The sequence below is a fragment of the Euprymna scolopes genome, chromosome 18, assembly GCF_053919585.1.
Source record: "Euprymna scolopes isolate OS-2025 chromosome 18, ASM5391958v1, whole genome shotgun sequence".
Lineage (NCBI taxonomy): Eukaryota > Metazoa > Mollusca > Cephalopoda > Sepiida > Sepiolidae > Euprymna > Euprymna scolopes.
The window spans coordinates 4,883,218-4,903,504 of record NC_136499.1 but is presented as its reverse complement, the minus strand read 5'-3'; the positions used below and the strand labels follow the sequence as shown (position 1 = coordinate 4,903,504).

The 20,287-nt window shown below is 29.2% G+C and overlaps 1 protein-coding gene and 1 pseudogene across 3 annotated transcripts in view; both read left to right on the top strand.

Annotated features, from left to right (window-relative positions):
• LOC145297488 (ral GTPase-activating protein subunit beta-like) overlaps window positions 1–20,287 on the top strand; it is a 198,968-nt gene that overhangs the window by 127,673 nt on the left and 51,008 nt on the right. For all 3 annotated transcript variants that reach the window (XM_080143373.1, XM_080143372.1, XM_080143371.1), the window contains one exon: window positions 16,813–16,923. In XM_080143373.1, the coding sequence (XP_079999499.1) occupies window positions 16,813–16,923 (111 nt within the window). The remainder of the gene's footprint in view (window positions 1–16,812; window positions 16,924–20,287) is intronic.
• On the top strand, window positions 18,249–18,456 carry LOC145298075 (U2 spliceosomal RNA; annotated as a pseudogene).

The window sequence follows — 20,287 nt, the reverse complement described above, 5'->3', positions numbered from 1 at the left end:
ATAGGTTGCTTCTTAGAGAAAAACTAGATCAATATCTGGAACGTTTTGTTCTTTTATTTTTGGGAGAGAGATGATGTGGTGTTAGTTATTACCATGAAAAAACCATTTCAGTGATTTTAAAAAACAAAACGGTATTTTGGTTCATAGAATACTGTTTTGTTTTTAAATCACTGAAATGGTTTTTAATGGTAATAACTGTTCATTATATATATATATATATATATATATATATATATATATATAATTCCGAATTTTACTGGGTTTATATAATTGAAAATTCAGTAATCGTTCATATACCAATAAATTTTAAGCCAAAAAGAGATGACTTAAACTGTAAGCTATAAAATTATCATATTTCATAATTGAGCATTCATATATTATTTTAACAAAAACCAAGACATCAAAGAATAGGTTGATAGCAACAAATAGTGTATTTCATTGTTAGTTACAATTGTTTCAAGACTATTTGGACAAATTCAAACATTGTCTTTTGCAAATTTTCACAAGAACAGCCTTTCTTCAGACTTATTGACTTAAACAATAAAACGTTATGGAAACTATTTCCCTTATAAGGAAAAGAAAGCAAGCGAAAATATTTTACCTATATCTCATCCTTGCAAAGTTTTTTTTATTAATCGTTGTAAAATTAAAACATTTTTTCGACCATAAGTCGATCTCAGACATAAACTGAAGGTTTCTTTTTTTTTTTTTTTTTTTTTTTTGTTGGAAGTAATGATTTTGTGTGAGCTCGTCCAATAGTTAACATATTTTTGATATGGGTATGCTTTTTTAAAGTATCAAATTAATTTAAAACAATTTTTTAAAATTTCAATCAAACTACAGATAGGTTGAGAGATGATAACCAGTTTGCAAAATGTGTAAGACAATGGAGATGGATGAGAACTCAAATATGGAGGAAATATATTTTAGATGGCAAGGATATTGGGGTTGTTCAGAAGTTTTATTACTTTGGTGATACGATTTGAGCATGAGGGATGGGAGTGGGGCTCGTACTAGTCTGAGTTAGTTCAAGAAAGTTCTGTCATTACTAATCAGCAGAGAATTACTGGTATATTACAGATGTTCTTTTGAGGATAAACTTCTCAACAAAAAAATATGAATTTCAATCATGTGATGCATACCACAGTAGACTGGAATTGGCCAAGTTACGATTCTATCGATTTAGTATGTTATCGATGATATTGTTTGGTATAAGTCACAACTTTCAAATAATTATATACAATGATTTATTAACAATGGATACTTTTTTATTTAAATAATTCAAAGGGGCTATGGCATAAAAACAAAGTACTAAAATAAAATTTAAATGTTTTCCTATTTTTCAATCTTGCTTTTATTAATTTTTTTTTTTTTACTTAAAAATTTTTTTTTAAGCAATTCCTTTTTTATTCGTCCTTTTTTTCCTCTTTTGCTAAAAATTTGTATTGCCGGATTTTAATATTTTTATGAATTCTTGACACATCTCAAGCAAATAAGTCCTAGCAAAGAAAAAAATAAAATAATCTTTATTATTATAATAATAATAATAATAATGATGCATCCAGTTAAAAAAGTTGAATGAAAAATCTGATTAAAAAATAAATAGAAATATTAAATTCAGTCGGGTATTTAGTGATAATAGTATCAAACTTTGTTGATAAAATTAATTTCATTCATAAAAAGCAATAAGTTGGATTATTTGTGTTCATTTAAGTCATCACTTACCCGGTTTACTTGTCTTTCAAGTTAAAAGGCCATTGATAAACAGAGCAGAGAGACAAAGCTATTTATAATGATTTGGTATCCACATCTAAAAATAATTCCTCCATGACAGATTGAAAAGACATTCGTAAGATTCACTTTTAACTTTTAAATGACTATTATGAAGGTCGTTAAGATTACTTCACACAAGAATTGAATTCACCACCCTTGGCTAACAAATATCCTTGAATTACTCTATCTCTCTTATTAAGTAAAAATGAGTACTTTTCTAGAATAGTGTTCATCCAAGAAATACTGTTCTTCTTGGTCCAAAACCATATCAATGTTAACCTATGCTTTTTTTTATTCTCTCCCAGAATTAACTTTCAAATTCACAGTTTAAAGGTTTCCAAATCACATTCAGATTTCTCATTGATTTAGTAATTGTCTTGGTTGGACTAAGATCACAGTATAGTATCTGTTCTGATGCTACATTTCACTTTTTTCTGTCCTGTCAGTAGAGGAGAAATCCTTCATGATTGAGATAATTTTTATTTTTGTTCCTATCCAGAGTGCCCTTTTGTAGGAGCTGGATTTTCCCCACATTAAAAACTTACCTTGTGTCTAACTCTACCCTCGTGGGGAGGCAAATAAATAGGAAGATCTAAAGTTATCTTATCTGATTTTCAAAGTCAGACCCAAATATCATTTAAGCTGGCAAATCAAACTTTGCTTCTGATGAGCCAATTTTCAGGTGTTATTATTATATCATGTTATTAGCAATATAAAATATTTCACTACAATTTATTTAAAAGGTTACTTAGTCCAGTCCTGACATTATCAGTGATGATATAAAATATGAGGATGAATTTAGATCAACAACAAGAGGAATAACTTGTATAAGACCTGTGTTCCTTACAACTAAAATTTTATTTCTTTTTTTGTATATGTTTAAAAATGTACAATAAATGAAAATAAAAAATGATTTCACTATATCTTAAAGAATGCTTTTTAGGTTCAACCAGTTATAAAAATGGTGGTTCTGCATAGTTGGATGTTTTTAAAATAAGCAGATAGAAAGTAATAAAAATTTGGTTTGATAACGGGAAGACTGGACATTGCCTGGATTAATTGGAGAATCTTATAGTATCTCCCTCCAGCCCATAATACTATATTATCTTTTTGGCACTTATTTTTATTTTGTATATTTTATCATGTTAAATTAGTGGGATGGGTTTCAAGGAAACACTCAGCATTGATTGCATGACTTTAATTGAAATAAGTTTAATTTACCATCTTTAAACACTATATTTTCAAATTTATTCTAATCTAAATTTACTCATTTTTAGCATCCAATGAAACTGGGTCTATCTTTGAAAATCCATGGGTTAAGGATTAAGAATTTTTTTTATTCCTTGTGTAAATTTTGGATGAAGACATAATTGATAAATAACTATACACAATATTTTTATATATTTTTTTTTCACTTTTCTTGACAATTTATAACTACAATAAATTGCAGTTTCACTTAATGCCATAACTAGCAAATTCTAGCATTGCTACAAATATAATTTGATGATTTCTTTATGTCCTCTGATGAGAAGAATGACAAGAATAGCATTCTTTGAAACTCCGTGGAATAAGGACTTTGTAAATTGTTTTTCGGAATATTTAGTCGAACAATAAATTTTGATTGTAAAGTTCAACTTACAGTTTTAATTTTCTTTCTCTTACACACATATATGAATGAAAATATGCTTATTCAATTATATTTCACCTTTCATTTATATGAATCCTTTAATTTATGAAGCTCGATGTAACTATAGAGCATATACAAATAAATGACAAAAGTTTATATTCCAAATTTCAAGATGTTGTCCATCTTACTGTTTATTTCTTTCAGCATGTTAAAATGTTCAATTTTTACCAGCACCTGTTTTGAAGCGCTGAATCATTTATTGACAATTATTTTGTCAATTTTTTAATTTATTCCACCCTCATTCATCAAAAGAATAGGAAATCATCAACTTTTTAAAAAAAAAAAAAGAAATATGGGCATGATTACAAAATCTGAAAATCGATAGAGAAGTAGCAATTCAAAGATGATGTTACTAAAAGAAAACACAATTAGAACTTTTCTATCGATTTTTCGGATATTGTAATCATACCCATACTCCTTTATTTTCTTTTAAAGTTGATGAGTAAGGGCAGAATAAATTAAAAAATTGACACAATAATTATCAATAAATGATTCTGCACTACGAAACAGATGACGTAAAGAATTGAGCATTGTAACATACTTAAAGAAATAAATGGTTAGATGGACAACATTTTGAAATTTAGAATATAAACCTTTTGTCATATATATAATTTCTGTGGAAATATTTAATTTCCTTATGATATATACCAATCCTTATTTAAGAAGCTCAATGTAATTACAGAGCAATATAGTGAATAAATGACAACAGATACTGTCAAGAATTGTAAATGTCAACTGAATTAAAGGAATAAATTAAAAGATGGTCAACATCATGAACTTTGAAATATAGTCTTTGTCATTCACTATATATATATATATATATAGTAGAAATGGTAATTAATAAAAACTGAAGAAAGTGCTCAATAATGTTGTAGAGCAAATATGCGTTTTATTTTTTATTACCATATCTTTCTGTTGTTACATTATTGTTTCAGCTACCCGGCCGTTTTTTTGGCCGTCTGTAGCTTCCTCAGACTTTTACAGCCGTAAAAGTCTGAGGAAGCTACAGACGGCCGGGTAGCTGAAACAATAATGTAACTTAACAGAAAGATACGGTAATAAAAAATAAAACGTGTGTATATATATATATATATATATATATATATATATATATATATATATACACATACATATATAACATTTCCTAAACCTGTAATATTATTGTATTGGGTGATCCTTAAAAATGCCATAAAAATCATTAATACACAATCGTTTTTGCAATCCAACTATATTTGGCACAAATAAAATGAAATATATATTCTTCCTTTACCACCAAGTTGCAGTCATGAATATTCAACAGTCTTTGTTTTATCGTTGTTTGATTGGAGAAAGTAAATTTTATTAACAATTCCCTGGGTGGGTGGAAAAGAGGTCAGTCTGTATAATTTTTTGAAATGGAAGAAAAAAGAACATTATGCAATGTTGATGTAAAAATATTTTTTGTTGGGAGAACATTCGTATTTGATTTAATACCAGAAATTGAATAGGGGTGCATAGTTGGTGTAATGGATACTTACACAGAATATGTAATAAGCTTTACTAAGTTTTCAAATCCTATATCGTGTTCACTTATGCACTCATACCACTGGGGAAAGGTATGAATCTACAATTTCCCTCCATCTATGAATAAAAGTAGTAACTTGTATTCAAGTAATTGTATGCAGTGGTTCACAAATGATGTTTCAGCATCAGATAAAAACCATAAAGGGTTGATATGCTGTAAAACAAATTAAACAAATACAAGAAATTAGGTTCCCCATTTTTTTTTTTTTTTTTTAATTAAACAAGAAATTAGGTTCCCCATTTTTTTTTTAATTAAACAAGAAATTAGGTTCCACATTTTTTTTTTAATTAAACAAGATCGAAGTTAGTGTTTTGAACAACAGACCCAGAATGCTTCATAACATTGGCAGATTTTATTGAACTAACAAATTTCTGTTTGCTTCAGGTGTTTTGATTTTTTTTTAATATTTCTTTTATTTTTTTAAACTTTTTTTTGTCTTCATTAAAAAAAAAGATGAAGAACAAAAACAATTTAAACAAGTTATTCGCATTTTTTTATTTGAACTATTGTTCTAACCATTGCTATTTATTTTTCATTTATGTTTTTAAATGTTCCCTCTTACTTTACTCTGTATAATGAGTAAATTTTGTTAAATGTTAATAAAATTTATACAATAAAATTGTAATGTTTTACATGTTTAAAGCAATCGTCTAAAAAGAAACCCTTCAAACGTTCGCATTTTTTTAATAAATTTTAATTTGTTTTATTAAAATAGCCCCATATATATTTTTTTTAAATTTCTTGAGGATAGTTTTATAATGTTTATTTTAATTAGCAAAAATAAAGTCAGAAAATATATTTTTAATGAAGGACGAATGTTTATGTTCATCTAATATTTTTTTAATTTCTAAGAGGATAGTTTGATAATGTTTAATTTAAATAGAAAATAATGTCTGAAAATAATATTTTTCATGAAGGACGAAAATTATGTCATAATTATCATTACTAATAATTAAACATGTAATAATTTTTACATTTCTCTATATTTCTAACAAATTTCTTCAAAACGTTTTCCAATCACTTGCACATATTTATTAACAGGTGTTTAATTTTTAATAATGGAAGTTGAAATGCAAACATGTATCATTAAAAAATAATTTTAAAGGTTAATGTAATATTAATTTTATTAGAAAATAAATTTGATTTTTTTTGTTGTTGTTTTTCCACTTTTATATCTGTAAAGTATAATTTATTAAATTAAAATAAAAAGTATCTAAATTGGGCTATATTTTATTTTTTATTTATGCATTTATATATACTTTTCGAATAGATCATCTCTGTATAAGAACTTTTCTAAATCTTAAAATAAAAACTAAAATTTATTGAAAGATTTATATTTAAAATGTATAAATCTATGAAAAAACAAATGTAATGGTTAGTAGATGAACAAATTAAAAAGCTAGAAATCACATGATTAAAACAAGACTTTTTCAACAAAAATATTTAAATAATCAGAGGTCATCCTGTGGTTGAAAAAAATATATCAACGGTGATTACAATAGTTCACATAAAATCAATGGAAATGATTTCCAAAATTGAGACAAAATTTTCAAGTTGTCCAAATTAAAACTTGGCAGCAAGACTGATTTTATTTTTGCTTTTTAGGGCATGGGTTTGAATTTTGCTGTTAAACCTGGATTTTTTTTTTTTTTTTAAATAACAAAAAACTAATTCTTAAATGCTTATCATGTTTGTTTTTGTTTGTATATGTTTTAATGCAACATTTGATATTCCATGGCAAAATGTTGCATGTTTGTTTACAGTTGATTTTATACCAACATGTTTGAATGCAAAATGAGATAAAATGGTTGAATTTAGAAAATAGATTAGCACCACATCCACCCCGCATTAGAAAATAAACGTTCCAAAAGACAGTTTTTTTTTTAATTACAAGATAACCAAAAGATGTAATTGTTAATAAAATTCACAATCCTTTCTGCAATCCAACCATATTTAGTATAAATTTTAGTCTATGCCTTACTTGTCCTTCAAGTTTCTCATGAAGATCCAACAGCCCTTGTTTTATCGATAATCATGGATCATTTATCATCAGTGTATGTGTGTGTTTCAAATCATCAGCATCTCGTATATTAGTGTCAAACAGTTTGAAAAATGATTTGGAATGGGTTGTAAGGGCCTTTTCTAAACACTAATAACCTACTAATGTCAATGAAACCATGGCACAATTCTGAAACCTGTAATGTATAGTTTTTAAATAAATAATTTATATTTTCTTTATTCTCAACATATATAAACAAGGAAATTGATGACAAAAATAAATGATGAATAAATTACAATATTTATTAATCCATCAAATATTCAAACAAGAAATCCAAATATAGAATAATCTTTAACCCATTTATATTTTTTTTAATGTATGCTAACGAGTAATACACTTTTTCTGATTTTTATCTTCTGATGAAAAGAGCCTATCTTTGAAAATCCGTGCATTATGGATTATTTTTTATTTTTATTTTTTATTTTGAATATTTGATGGATTAATAAATACTGCAACTTGTTCAATTTTTATTTTGATCATCAATTTGTCTTGTTTTGTTAATTGCTCTATCTAGTATATTGAGCTTTTTATTATCTCGATTGATCCTAATGTTGATAATATTTATCTTTTTAATGTTATATATTAATTAAAAAGTGGAGATACACAAATAACTACCAAAAATATTTGTATATCTTGTGCCCCACCCCTTCCCTTTTACACCGGGAAATCATGACATCTACCTAATTTTCTTGATTTCATATAGAATTTTTTTTCTTGATTTCATTTAGAACTTTTTCAGTTGGATTTTAAATTTGAAAGTTTCATCATTTTCTTGTTTCTTGATTTGAGAAAATTGGATTTATCTCATTTTGCATTCAAACTCTGTTATATCTCATGATGGAGGATGTGTGATCGACTTAATTGATACCAGGGTCGAATACTATCAGATCCATTGTGGTCATTTATGCATCATTACCATTGAGAAAGGTATGGACCCACAATTTCCATCCCAGATATAAGCAAAATAGCAACTTGTGTTCAATTAATAGCATGCCAGGAATTGTGTTTTGGCCATAAATAACCCAAAACAAGGTTGAATTACCATAAAACAAACCAAACCTAACCTCTGCGTGCAAGGTTTGCACTAGTATTTTGTTTTGCTGTAGATCGACTGGATTTGCTTATGTTGCTAAAATTGGAATGCCAACGGTTGCAATGTTTTTGGTTGAATGAAACTGAAAATGTTGGCTGAATTATGTTCAGCTGTAAACCTCATCTTTTATTTCACCATAAATAAATAAGGTGAATTAAAAATGTTTTTATTCAAATGTTTACAAATTTTGTTTTGATATATTTTAATATTTTGCTTTTTTTGTCGTTCTTTACTATGATTCATTTATTGAATTGAAAATGAATAAAACAAAATCAATGTTTCAGGTACTTGTGTATTTTAGGTTTTCATGATAATTTTTTGTTTTCATTTTTGAAGAGTTCCAATCACAACAAGGGAAGACAATCACAAAATTTATTAAAGTTTTGTATGCTCTTATGGTAAATCAAAAATACATTATTGCTAACACAGTAATGTAATACAACAGAAAATTGTAATTACTCAAACATTTATTAAATTAAATGATTTTTTTTTCATGCATTTCACAATATCCCAAACTGATTGTTTTCATTTATTTCAAAATTGTAATTTAAAGAAAGTCTTAGCTAAAATGTTTTTTTAAATTTCATTTAATTCAAAAGCAGAATTACCAAACATTTTTAAAGACTTTATATAAAAAAATTATTTACAAAATTAAAATAGAAAAAATACAAATCCTCATTTTGTTTCTTTGTAAAAAAAAAAAGTTAATGATTTTAATCTTTCATTGAAAAAAAATGAATTACTTGAATGTTCCTTCGAAATTGAAAGGAATTTGAAAGTCTTTAAACTGTTCAATAGCAGGTCTTTTCTGATTTTAAAAAAAAATTATGAGCAAATTTTCATATTTTGGAAGCTAGTAGCATTCAATAATTTAATATTAGAATATTATTAGCTTTAAAAAATTAGTCATTTTTTAACAATTTGGATCAATTAATAATTTAATACTGTAATAATTAAACTGAGCTTTCAATAAAAATAACAAACAACGTCTTTTGGTGACATTAATGAAAGTAAGATTTCTGGGTAATGTGGTGTACATACAGCTAGTATAAACATTTTTTGCTTAATACGAAATGAATGTTATAAGTTTATTTTTGAAATGTAAACCATTTTAGTGTAAGAAAGAAAACAATTTAAAAAAAACATAGTCACCAGCAATTTTTTACCATTTTTTTTTTATATACTAAAATCTAAATTTTACAAATCTGAAAAAAAAAATGCATTAGGTTTTTTTTTTTTTTTTTTTTTTTAACAAATTCACCTTACTCATTGAATAAACCTTGTATCTAAACTTTTAAGAATTTGATCGAAAATAAATAAACGTTCAATTGTTAATTTACCAATTATTTAATGTAACTGGTTGAACATTTTTATCTGCTTTATTGACTTTTGATTCTCTTTCATTATCTCGTATTATTGATTTTTGTATTTCATTTTGATTATTACCATTGTTTATTCTTGTTGTTGTAATGATTTTTTCGATTGATATTTAATAACAATCAGTTCAAAAGTTTGCCATTTTTATTTAATTGAATTTTTTTTCTGATTTGAAAAAGTATAAGAATTTTTTTTGGTGAAATTTCACTTTCTTTTCTAAAATTTAATTTTTCATATCAATTAATTGCCAAATTTTTTTTTTTTTCTTAATAAAAAAAAAATAACAATAATTAATGCAATCAATCAAGCTTTTTTTGTGATTTAATTTTATGCTTGATGCTTTTTTTTTCTTGAATCTAGTCTTCATCTTTCGAAAGATTGTCTTAAAAGTATTAAATGCAATTTTTTCAACGGAAATTGCTCCAGACAAAGCATGCAGTCACTTAATGTAAAGAGCTAAACATTATTTTTTAAAAATTCTTCAAGGTCCAAAACTATAAGTGTTGATTTCATAGATTCCAATACAGAAAACAGCAATTCTTCCCTCCTTGTCAGAAATATTGCTCATGGAATGTAAGGACTAAAGGACATAATAAGGGAAGTGAGATTTACAAGGTTGCTGACAGTAAACTCTCTCCTTAATACTAATTAAATGATTTGGTATTTAATTTATTAAATTCCATTTCTTATTTATCATAAGTGTTTCAAGTTTAACCACATATCATATATGTGAATATGAACATATCATATATGTGAATATGAACATATCATATATGTGAATATGAACATATCATATATGTGAATATGAACATATCATATATGTGAATATGAGCATATCATATATATATGAACATATCATATATATATGAACATATCATATATATATGAACATATCATATATATATGAACATATCATATATATATGAACATATCATATATATGAATATCAACATATCATATGTGAATATCAACATATCATATGTGAATATGAACATATATCAATATGAACGTATTCTTTTACAACATCCTTAAGCATCTACTATTATTTTTATTGGAATCCTTTGAGATGAGTAATTTGTATATTTATTCATTTGTCGACTGTTATCCTTCGGGGCCTGCGGTGCAGTGGATAAAGGCGTTGAATCTCTATGGTTCCAGGTTAGCATTGTCTAATGATAGTGGTTTCAATCTTACCCAAAGTCGGCCCGAGGATTAGTTGGTGAAACAACAACTATGGAAGGCAGTAATTACTGAGGATACAATTAAGACTCAGCATTTCTATCCCGTCGTGGTTAATCACCTGAAGAAGGCTAGAGGATGAGTTGGTTGAAACGTAGTGAAACAACACAACTATGAGGATAAGGATAACACTCTGCAAATATCTTTAGGCATGTCATAACAATACATCTGATGCCGAGGCTCCAATTTTGGATATTTTGAAGAGTGTGGAGTTATCCTTGTTATTATTCGTAAGTTCACTAAGATGGAGTTCTAGTAGTTATGAGGTATCATTTTTTGAAATGTGATACCGGGGTATCACATAAATATATTTACTTTTTATGTTTCCAATTTTTTGAGATGATGATTGATGATTTGGATTATTCAGACGACTATTCTCATCTCGAGTATTATTGTGTCTAAATGAGAACAATAGTCTGAATATTTAATACTAGCGGGACCCATGGAAATTCCACAGAATGAGAAATATATTTAATCTACAAAATCTGATATTTATTTATTTTAATATATTTAATCTACAAAAGTTGATATTTTTCTGGATAGCGCAAAATATTAGTTTTTTGGACAGAAACACCAATAGCAAATATGAGTTTATTAATTTTTCTATGAAAATAGTGTCCATTGTATTTTAAATATAGAACATTTATATAAAAATAGTATCAACTGTATTTTAAATATAGAACTGATCCAAATGAGATAAACTAATAAGTACTCAGAAAGTAATATTGTGTTACATAGTTCAATACAAATAAAAAAAAATCCCATTGTAAGAGACAATGTTTAATTTATGTCTTCAGTTCATCACCTCTTGGCAAACAATGTTTTTTGGCCCTGTTTCTTTTGAATGTTCCCTTTTTTACGCACCATTTTTCTGACTTTTTCTTTGGTGAAAAACTGCTCCACATCGAAATTATGAGTTCCTTTCTCACACCATCACAACAACGATCATATATTATTATAATGATACTCAAAAACGAGGCTGCATCAAAAAGAGGTCACTCTCATATTCTTGTCCAGGGTTACCAAATTGGCCTTATTTTGAAGTGTTTTGGCCTTCAAAAATTGAATTTGGCATTTTTCAAAGTGTAATGTACAGACTAACTTAGGAATGAACAAGCAGAACATTGTCAAGATATTTATCTCATGAATAATTTGTCAAGACACACATACGTACATATAATGTTTATATATATAATTTTCAGATATAAAGAACTGTTAAACCTGACAGAGTGATATAGGCAAGAAGAGGAGAGTAAGAAACCTAGTTGAAGTCACTATGTCTAATGATGCTGAGAGAAAATATTACTAAATGCTGTTACGAATGCCCACAGCCCACTTGGGAATGCTGATCATGTAGTGATAATAGTTGAAATTGCCCTAAACTATAGAGCCAAAACGGAAGAGCCATTACTCAAAACAATGAGATATTATAAAAAGGCTGACTGGGAAGCCATCAGGGATCTCATCAGAGACGCCCCATAATGAAATATCTTTTCACTTCCTGCTGAACAGTGCGCACATGAGACCACTGAATGGTTCAAACCAGCAATTGAAGCACATGTTCCCACGCGGAAGTTTTATAGCAAGCCCCACTTTCCCCAATGGTTTACTTCTACTTGTGCAGCTGCCATTTCACAAAGGCAGCATGTGTACCACAAATTTAACCGACGTAAGTCCAGTTCAAACAGACAGAAGTATATAGAAGCTAGAAATAACTGTAAGAAAGAAATAGCGACAGCTAAGAGAGAATTTACTGAAACCACCCAAAGACGCATCAAAGCACAGAAATTAGGAACCCCTGACTTACGGAAAATCTACAACAGTGTAGTAAATAATGGACAATCAACAATTCCCTCACTATCCAACAATCATGAATTTGTTTGCTCAGCAACCGAGAAAGCTAACATGCTTGTCAGTCGGTTTGCCTTCAACTCCACACTGGACCCTGCTAACCACCCTCTCCCTGACTTTCCTTTGCGGACAGACACCACACTAGACGATTTGGAAATCACCCCTTCTCAGGTGCATGCCATCATAAAAAACTTTGACACATGTGGACCTGATCTCATCCCGGCTGTGCTATTAAAAAAGTGCTCGGCCGAAGTAGCTCCGGTTCTCTCCAAACTCTACAACAAATGCCTTAATGAATCTTGCTTTCCTGCCTGCTGGAAGACTGCCTCTGTGTTACCAGTTTTCAAGAATTCTGGTGAAAGAACTGACCCAGTAAATTATCGCCCCATTAACCTCCTCCCAATTTTCGCCAAAATATTTGAGTCCATAATTAACCAAGCTCTAGTCCATCACCTTACAGATGCTAAACTTCTGACCGAATAACAATATGGATTTAGGCAAGCCCGTTCCATGGCAGACATCCTAACTATAATCTCTGAGCGTATATACCATTCACTTGACAAAGCAGGGGAGGGTAGAGTGGTAGCTTTAGATATATCTAAGGCTTTTGACAGGGTATGGTATGAAGGTCTCCTCAGGAAAATCAGGTCATACGGTATCACTGGAAGAATACTTAACATAATTAAATCCTTAGATAAAAGAAAAATCCAGGTTGTCCTCGACGGTCGTACATCTAAACAATACAATATAAATGCGGGAGTGCCTCAGGGGTCTATCCTTGGACCTCTTTTATTCCTAATATTCATAAATGATCTCCCTGACAAAATTGTCTGTGAGATGTGTATGTATGCTGACGACACCATGCTCTATAATCGACACGACAGGAAAACAAATGAACACATATCTAGAGAAATGGCAGAAACACTAGAGGATGACCTCCAATCTGTAGTGGAATGGGGACAAAAATGGATGGTCACATTCAATGCTTCCAAGAGTAAACTCATTTCCTTCAATAACTACAAGAAACCTTCTCTACCACCAATAGCAATGGCCAAAGACTCTTTATCTGAAAGTACATCTTTTAACCTTCTCGGCCTAATGTTCACAGGAAACATGAGTTGGAAAAATTACATTGAGAGCATTGTCAGGACCGCTGCGTAAAAGGTAGTTTCTCTCTACCGTGCTAGAAAGCTACTAACGCCCGAAAGTATCCTGTACCTCTATAAGGCCACCATTCACCCATGTATGGAGTATTGTTGTCATATTTTGGCTGGTGTATCTGCTACTAGTTTCTCACTCCTAGACAAGGTTCAAAAGAGAGTCGCCAACCTAATAGGTCCTGAACTGTCATCTAAGCTTCAGCCTCTGTCCCATTGACGAAATATAGCATCCCTCTCCCTGTATACTAGTATTTTAATGGTGAATGCTCTGACGAACTGCAAGCACTTGTACCCCCTCGACGTAAATACCCCCCGACAAGCAGCAAAATCCCACCCCTTCACAGTTGAGATCCCTAGATGTAAGAGAGCCTTCTACTCCAGTAGTTTCTTCCCCAGAGCCGCTGGAATTTGGAATTCCCTTTTGAGTTCCTGCTTCCCCAACTGTACTGATATGCAAAAGTTCAAGTGTAATGTGAACCGACAGCTTGCTGCCCAACTCCCCACATAGTACCCCTGTAGCTTATGTCCCTGATAGTAGCCCCCTACATCAAAGTGGCAATGTGCCTTGTTTGGGGTGAAAATGTAAAATATATATATATATATATATATAACTAAATACGAATGTCTTATGTACAACAATAAAAATAAAAAACTGGAATCTTAGGTAGGAATATACATATTTTTTGTGTTAAAATATTGTTTGTTAACCAATATTTTTGTAGAGACATTTATAAACCAAGGTTTTACTATGTGTATGCACACATGCCCACATATGGTTGCCACATTGATCTGCTAATATTGGTTGCATCACCAAAGGTAAGCAATGTTCAGTCTGGTCAATACTTGGATGGATAACCACATGCTAAATATCAGGTGTTGGAAGTTAGGAATTGGAGGTTGCATAGATGTCACCACTGAGGGTTTTGTATGCCATGTTAAATTTTTCTCAGAGCTGTAATTGCAATTCCACTAATAGTCTTGAGATGGTATGAACCCATTTTTCATCTCCTTTTGTTATACATGAAATAGTTAGGTAAGCTGAACTATGAACGTTGTGCAAATAACACTCAAGATGGAAATGGGAATAGTAGTCTGAAGAATTCAAATAACCTGTCAATTTTTTTTTTTTTTTTTGTACAGAGCTTCCTCAGAAGCTTGTAGAAATTTGAAGATTATGGTGTGTTATGCTTCGATTGGTTAAAATTTATGGGCATGCACACTTTATTATAAAACATGTTACCGTTAAGTAATGGTCGCAACTAGCAGTAATAACAGTAAACAACATCACTAGTTCCAGTATCAACGAATATATATATATATGTTGTTTTGGTAAAATAAGTTTTTGTAAATTATATTTCACTCTTTGTGTATACCAATCCTTTTTGTTTAGAAATTCAATATACGTTAAATAAAACCACAGAGCATATATAAAAGAATAACAGTTTAATTACATTCCAAGATCCAAATATTTATTTTTTATGCAATATTGCTCCTCCAGCATTCTAAAATTTTGGAACATTTTTTACAGATCCGTTTTGTTATGCAGAAACAAACAATGATTATTATGTCAATACCATCTTGTTTTGTGCATATACTCTTCAGGAAAATGAAAAATACTTTGCTTAGATAGAAAAAGAATGTATGACAATAAAATACTGCAAGAATAAAAAAGATCTGTAATGGATCTATATAAACACAAACTGGACTGAAATTTTAACATGCTGGAGGAGCTGTTTTGCATGTAAATAAATATTTGGATGTTGGAATGTAACTATACTATTCGTATATATATATATATATATATATATATATAGCCATGTATTTAACTGTTTTTAAATCTCTGAAACAGTTACATGTTAAGCAGCAGGTGATCTCCGTTTTCTATTTACAAAATTTTAGATCAGGTTTTCTCTTTTCAACCTTATGAAGTTAAATTGTGTTTTAAAATTGAGGACTTTTTCGAAATCAGCTCATGCAAGTGCTAAGTCTATTTCTATTTACAATTTTAGTTAATGCCTTTTTTTTTTTTCATCTTTATATAAATGAATTTCTTTTGTCATTATAAACTTTTTAGAAGTCGCATTATGTAGGTGCTAAGTCTGCGATAGGTTAAAGTTAATATTTTTTTTTCCTTCCGGGAATTTAAACTGCATTCTTTATTTTTATTTTTGCATTTTTTTATTCAAAGCTTCTTTAAAAGAGGAGGAATAGAACTTTATTAAAACATCAGATCAAGTAGGAAGAAAATAAAAAGACAGTGGAAAAGAACTTCTTTAGACCATGGTATTTCAAAATAAATTCTTCTCATCAGAAGAGGAGAAAGACAGGCATTATACCAGTATAAGGGTATACAAATAAATTATTTCTTTTATCATTTTCGCTGATTAACCAGACATAATAGACCACTTTGAAAACAATATCCAATACCTTATTGCCGAAATAATTTAATGAATAGAGTTTGTGAAAATTAGACCTAGATTACTCCATATATGTGCTTGCCACAGGACTATATGCCCGAAATTGTATGTAAATTATAAATGCCAAAAATTAATCTTTGAAATAAACAACATATGTGTATAATAAAATGTTGTTTTGTGATTTATTTTAATTTAAAGTTCACCACCTAACAAAAACAATGCTCTTTACAAACACAATATTAGTTAATTCAATGATTTAATGATAATTGTATATCTGTTTTTTTTTCCCCTATTCTATTTTCTATATATTTATGTATATATTAAAGAAAATTTTTTATTTTTCAGTGTTTTTTATATTTTACTTTAATTTTTATTCTTGTGAAGATTTAAACAATTTTTAGAGTTTCAATTTTACAACAGATAAAAATGGGTGTATATGTGTATATATATATATATATATATATATATATATATATATATAGCGTTTCATATATGATCTGTTTAGCTTTGGAAATGGAGGTGATCTTTTTTTCTCTTTATTCCCGACATATACTATAGATTTTTAATAAATTGTGTTTACCTTTTTTGACAGCAACGAGCAACAGATGTCCCGAAATACAAAGGGGAGAAGCAACTCAAACCTGCCTCCATGCGAGTCAAAGATGCTGCTGAGGAGGTTCTCACCTGTATCATCGACCAAGTTGTAAGTTTTTTGATTTATCGATCCACAGATGATTTCATCTGTGTTTGGAAGATTGCTTAGTTTGTTATTAAAGATGTAGAGTGGTTTTAATGGTAAAAAAAAAAAAAAAATTGATGTAAATTGAATAAGAAAACCCTAGACTTTGGTTTTGCCCTCCTTTGTGGTCTTCAGAAAAATACATACCAACACAGGATTTGTAATCTGAGTCACCTGAAAAGCCCAAAAGAGGACAAAATTCAAGTCTAGGATTTCTTGTTGATGACTGATTTGGTGTATGTGAGCTGTTGTGATTATCTGGTTGTTTCACAACAATTATATCTTGCATTCAGTTTTGTGTTACTGCTGCACGTCTGCGTTGATCTGGCTCAAAATATAATTCTCTCAAACTTCCACTTTCTTGAAAATCAAAAGATGTTTGATATGAAAACTTGTATTCCTCATAAAGTATATAATCCTTTACACTATAATAAAGAGAAATCTGTGTGGAAGTTTAAAAAGTCGAGAGCAATGTGGAAAGACTGGAACAGCAAAGGAAAGGAAAGACAAACAGACGAGTATGTTCGAATAGAGAAGTGTCTAATTATTCATCTATCAATTTTCTACTCACTATATACATATATAAACGTCAGCAAACTAAGTTGCTGGCGAGTTTGCAGTACATAAAGTCCATTGGTGGTATGGAACTTTGATTAATTACGGGAGATGTGTGTGTGTGTATGTATATATGTATATATACACATTTACCATTGAATGTTCTGAATAGTACCTACAGGTATTCTATCATCTAACATCTTATAAATAACCATTCCTCAACCTCTAATTTTAGTATCGATTTATTTTCCTTTCTCAGAGAGTCGCACTCTTCTTATGATCTGAAGCTTCTAGAAACCATTTACATTAAGTTTTTTTTTTACCTTTTCTCTTTGTAAGCAAAGAGAGAATCTTTTCAAACTTAATGTGGTTTCTATTTGATTCCAATTTTGTTTTTATCTTTTCTCCCTCACATATAATATTTCTTTTTCACTTAATTAGGCACGGCCAAAAAATGGTAGTAAAACCAAGTTGTTTTATTAAAATAAATTAAAATCCATTATTCTTGAGCAACTTTTTTTTTTCCAGAAAAATAAAAGCCTGAATTTTATCACATGAAAAGCAGAATAATATAAAAAAATTTCTATTTTTAATAGAATTATAAATTTTCAAAATAAAAAAAAACATTGAGTGCCATTTTTGTTTTGATGGATAACACATTTATATATTTTTTTTTAATGAATTCTTCTTTTTTTTTTTTTTAGTCTAAATAAGATTTAGGATGATTTACTATAAGAATTCCTTGGCCTTTTGGCCAAGATCAAAGTGTAGTATCTGTTCTTCAGGTGCTACACTTCCATTTCTTGTTCTCTTTCGGTGGAGGAGAAGTCCTTCACGACTGAGACAATTTTTATTTTTGTACCTTTTCTCCACGTTAAAAAACGACCCTGGTGTCTAACTCTGTCCCGTGGGGAGGCATAGTAAATAGGTACTATAAGAATATGTAAAAATATTATAACATAAGTATGTTAATTTCAAATAATTCCATCTTTTATCTCCATCTATAGATTTTGTGTGGCGAAATAAAAAAAAATCCAAAATTTAATGATCGTTTCAAAGAAACTACAGTAGCTTTTACAGTAATAAATGAAGTCATTGAGTCCTGTAAATTTCCATGTATTTTTAACGTTTGTTTTGACAAGTAAGTGAAGAATTAATTTTCTAAGGATTTAATTCTTTTTTCATAAGTGATACATATTTGTTGCCTACATAACTCCCAAAATTAAGCAACGATAAGACTGGCCAGTACCATATGGGTGACCATTTTGAGAATACTAGGCACCATATGTGTTGGAGACAATTCCTGCATCTAGTATCACACTTGGTCGTCTTGACCCTTTCTTGCCATCAGGACTAAGTGTTTCTGGATGAGGGAGTCCAAAAAAGTCCCCCACACCTTAAACTAAGTCAAGCACAAGTCACAGGAAAAAGGGGAGATGACAATTGCTTCTATGGTCTATCATAGATGACGAAATATCACATAACGGTAAATTGCTGAAAAAAATGATATTTTTTAGCAAAATTCACAGTTATTTATCAATTCTTTCTTTTTTGGTATCAATTCTTCAAAGCATTTCCTATTTAATGGTATATTAGTAATATTGGGCTCACTAAAAGAAAATTTATTTTTCAAAGATTTAAAAGTAGTGTTTTTCATAAAAATAATGAATATATATATATATATATGTATATATATATATATGTTTTTTTTTTGTTGTTTTGCTAATCTGAAAGAATTATTATTTTTAACATATTCAACAAATTTCACACTTCAAAACAGAATGGATGAAAAATTAAGCACATTCAAAATTCGGATTTTCAACCTTAAAATCTGATACATGCGCAGTTGTTTTTGTTTATTTTTTTATCTACAATCCTCACTCTCACTAAATACACATCAGTTTTGACAAAAATCTAAACTAAAACTTTGCTAGCATAAAAATGTTCATTTTCTAAAGATAGGTTCTTAATCCCATCTTCTAACCCATGTAATAACTTTCTCTTATTGTTGATGTACACGTTAAGTAGGGTCTCACTATAAGCACATTAACATACTACACTTTAATTTCTTACACGTAATTTGCACTCCGAGATCTTGTTAGAATAGTATTTCCAAAAACATGTAGCTTCCCAATTAAAGAAGTTATAATTTCGCTCCTATTTACCAACAGGAAAAGGAGTAAAAATTCCCCATTGCAAGGTAATCTCCAGATCCGAACATATAAACAAGATAGAACTTATACTCAATGATGCGTTATCCCGGTTGGTACTAAAGTAATTCAATTCTATAACCATAGTTACACAATCCCATTCTTCTTATCTCCTTAATGTTAATTAGCAGTGTAGGGGCTAAATATTATTTATGATAAACGTAGTTATGTTACCTACACTAATTATTATTATAATTAATAGTGTTAACTATTGGTAAACTTTCTTTATGTCTAAATCAATTCATTTGTATATATGAGGGTATATATATATATATGGTATAAGTGTGTATAATTATATATGCTGTATGGTTGCGGGTATATATGTATGTATGCGTGCATGTATGTATACGTGTATATTCATATGTTTATATGTGACTATGTGTGTATTTGAATGCATGTGTAGAAAGCCTTTCCAGTTAAATATTATCAAATAGTATAACGATATAGATATTACTGATTTTTAAACACTTTTCAGTAAGGTATTATTACTACTTTATTATTTTGTTTTAGTTTATTTAACATTGAACTATTACCGTAAGGATTATAAAATAAAGATAATACGT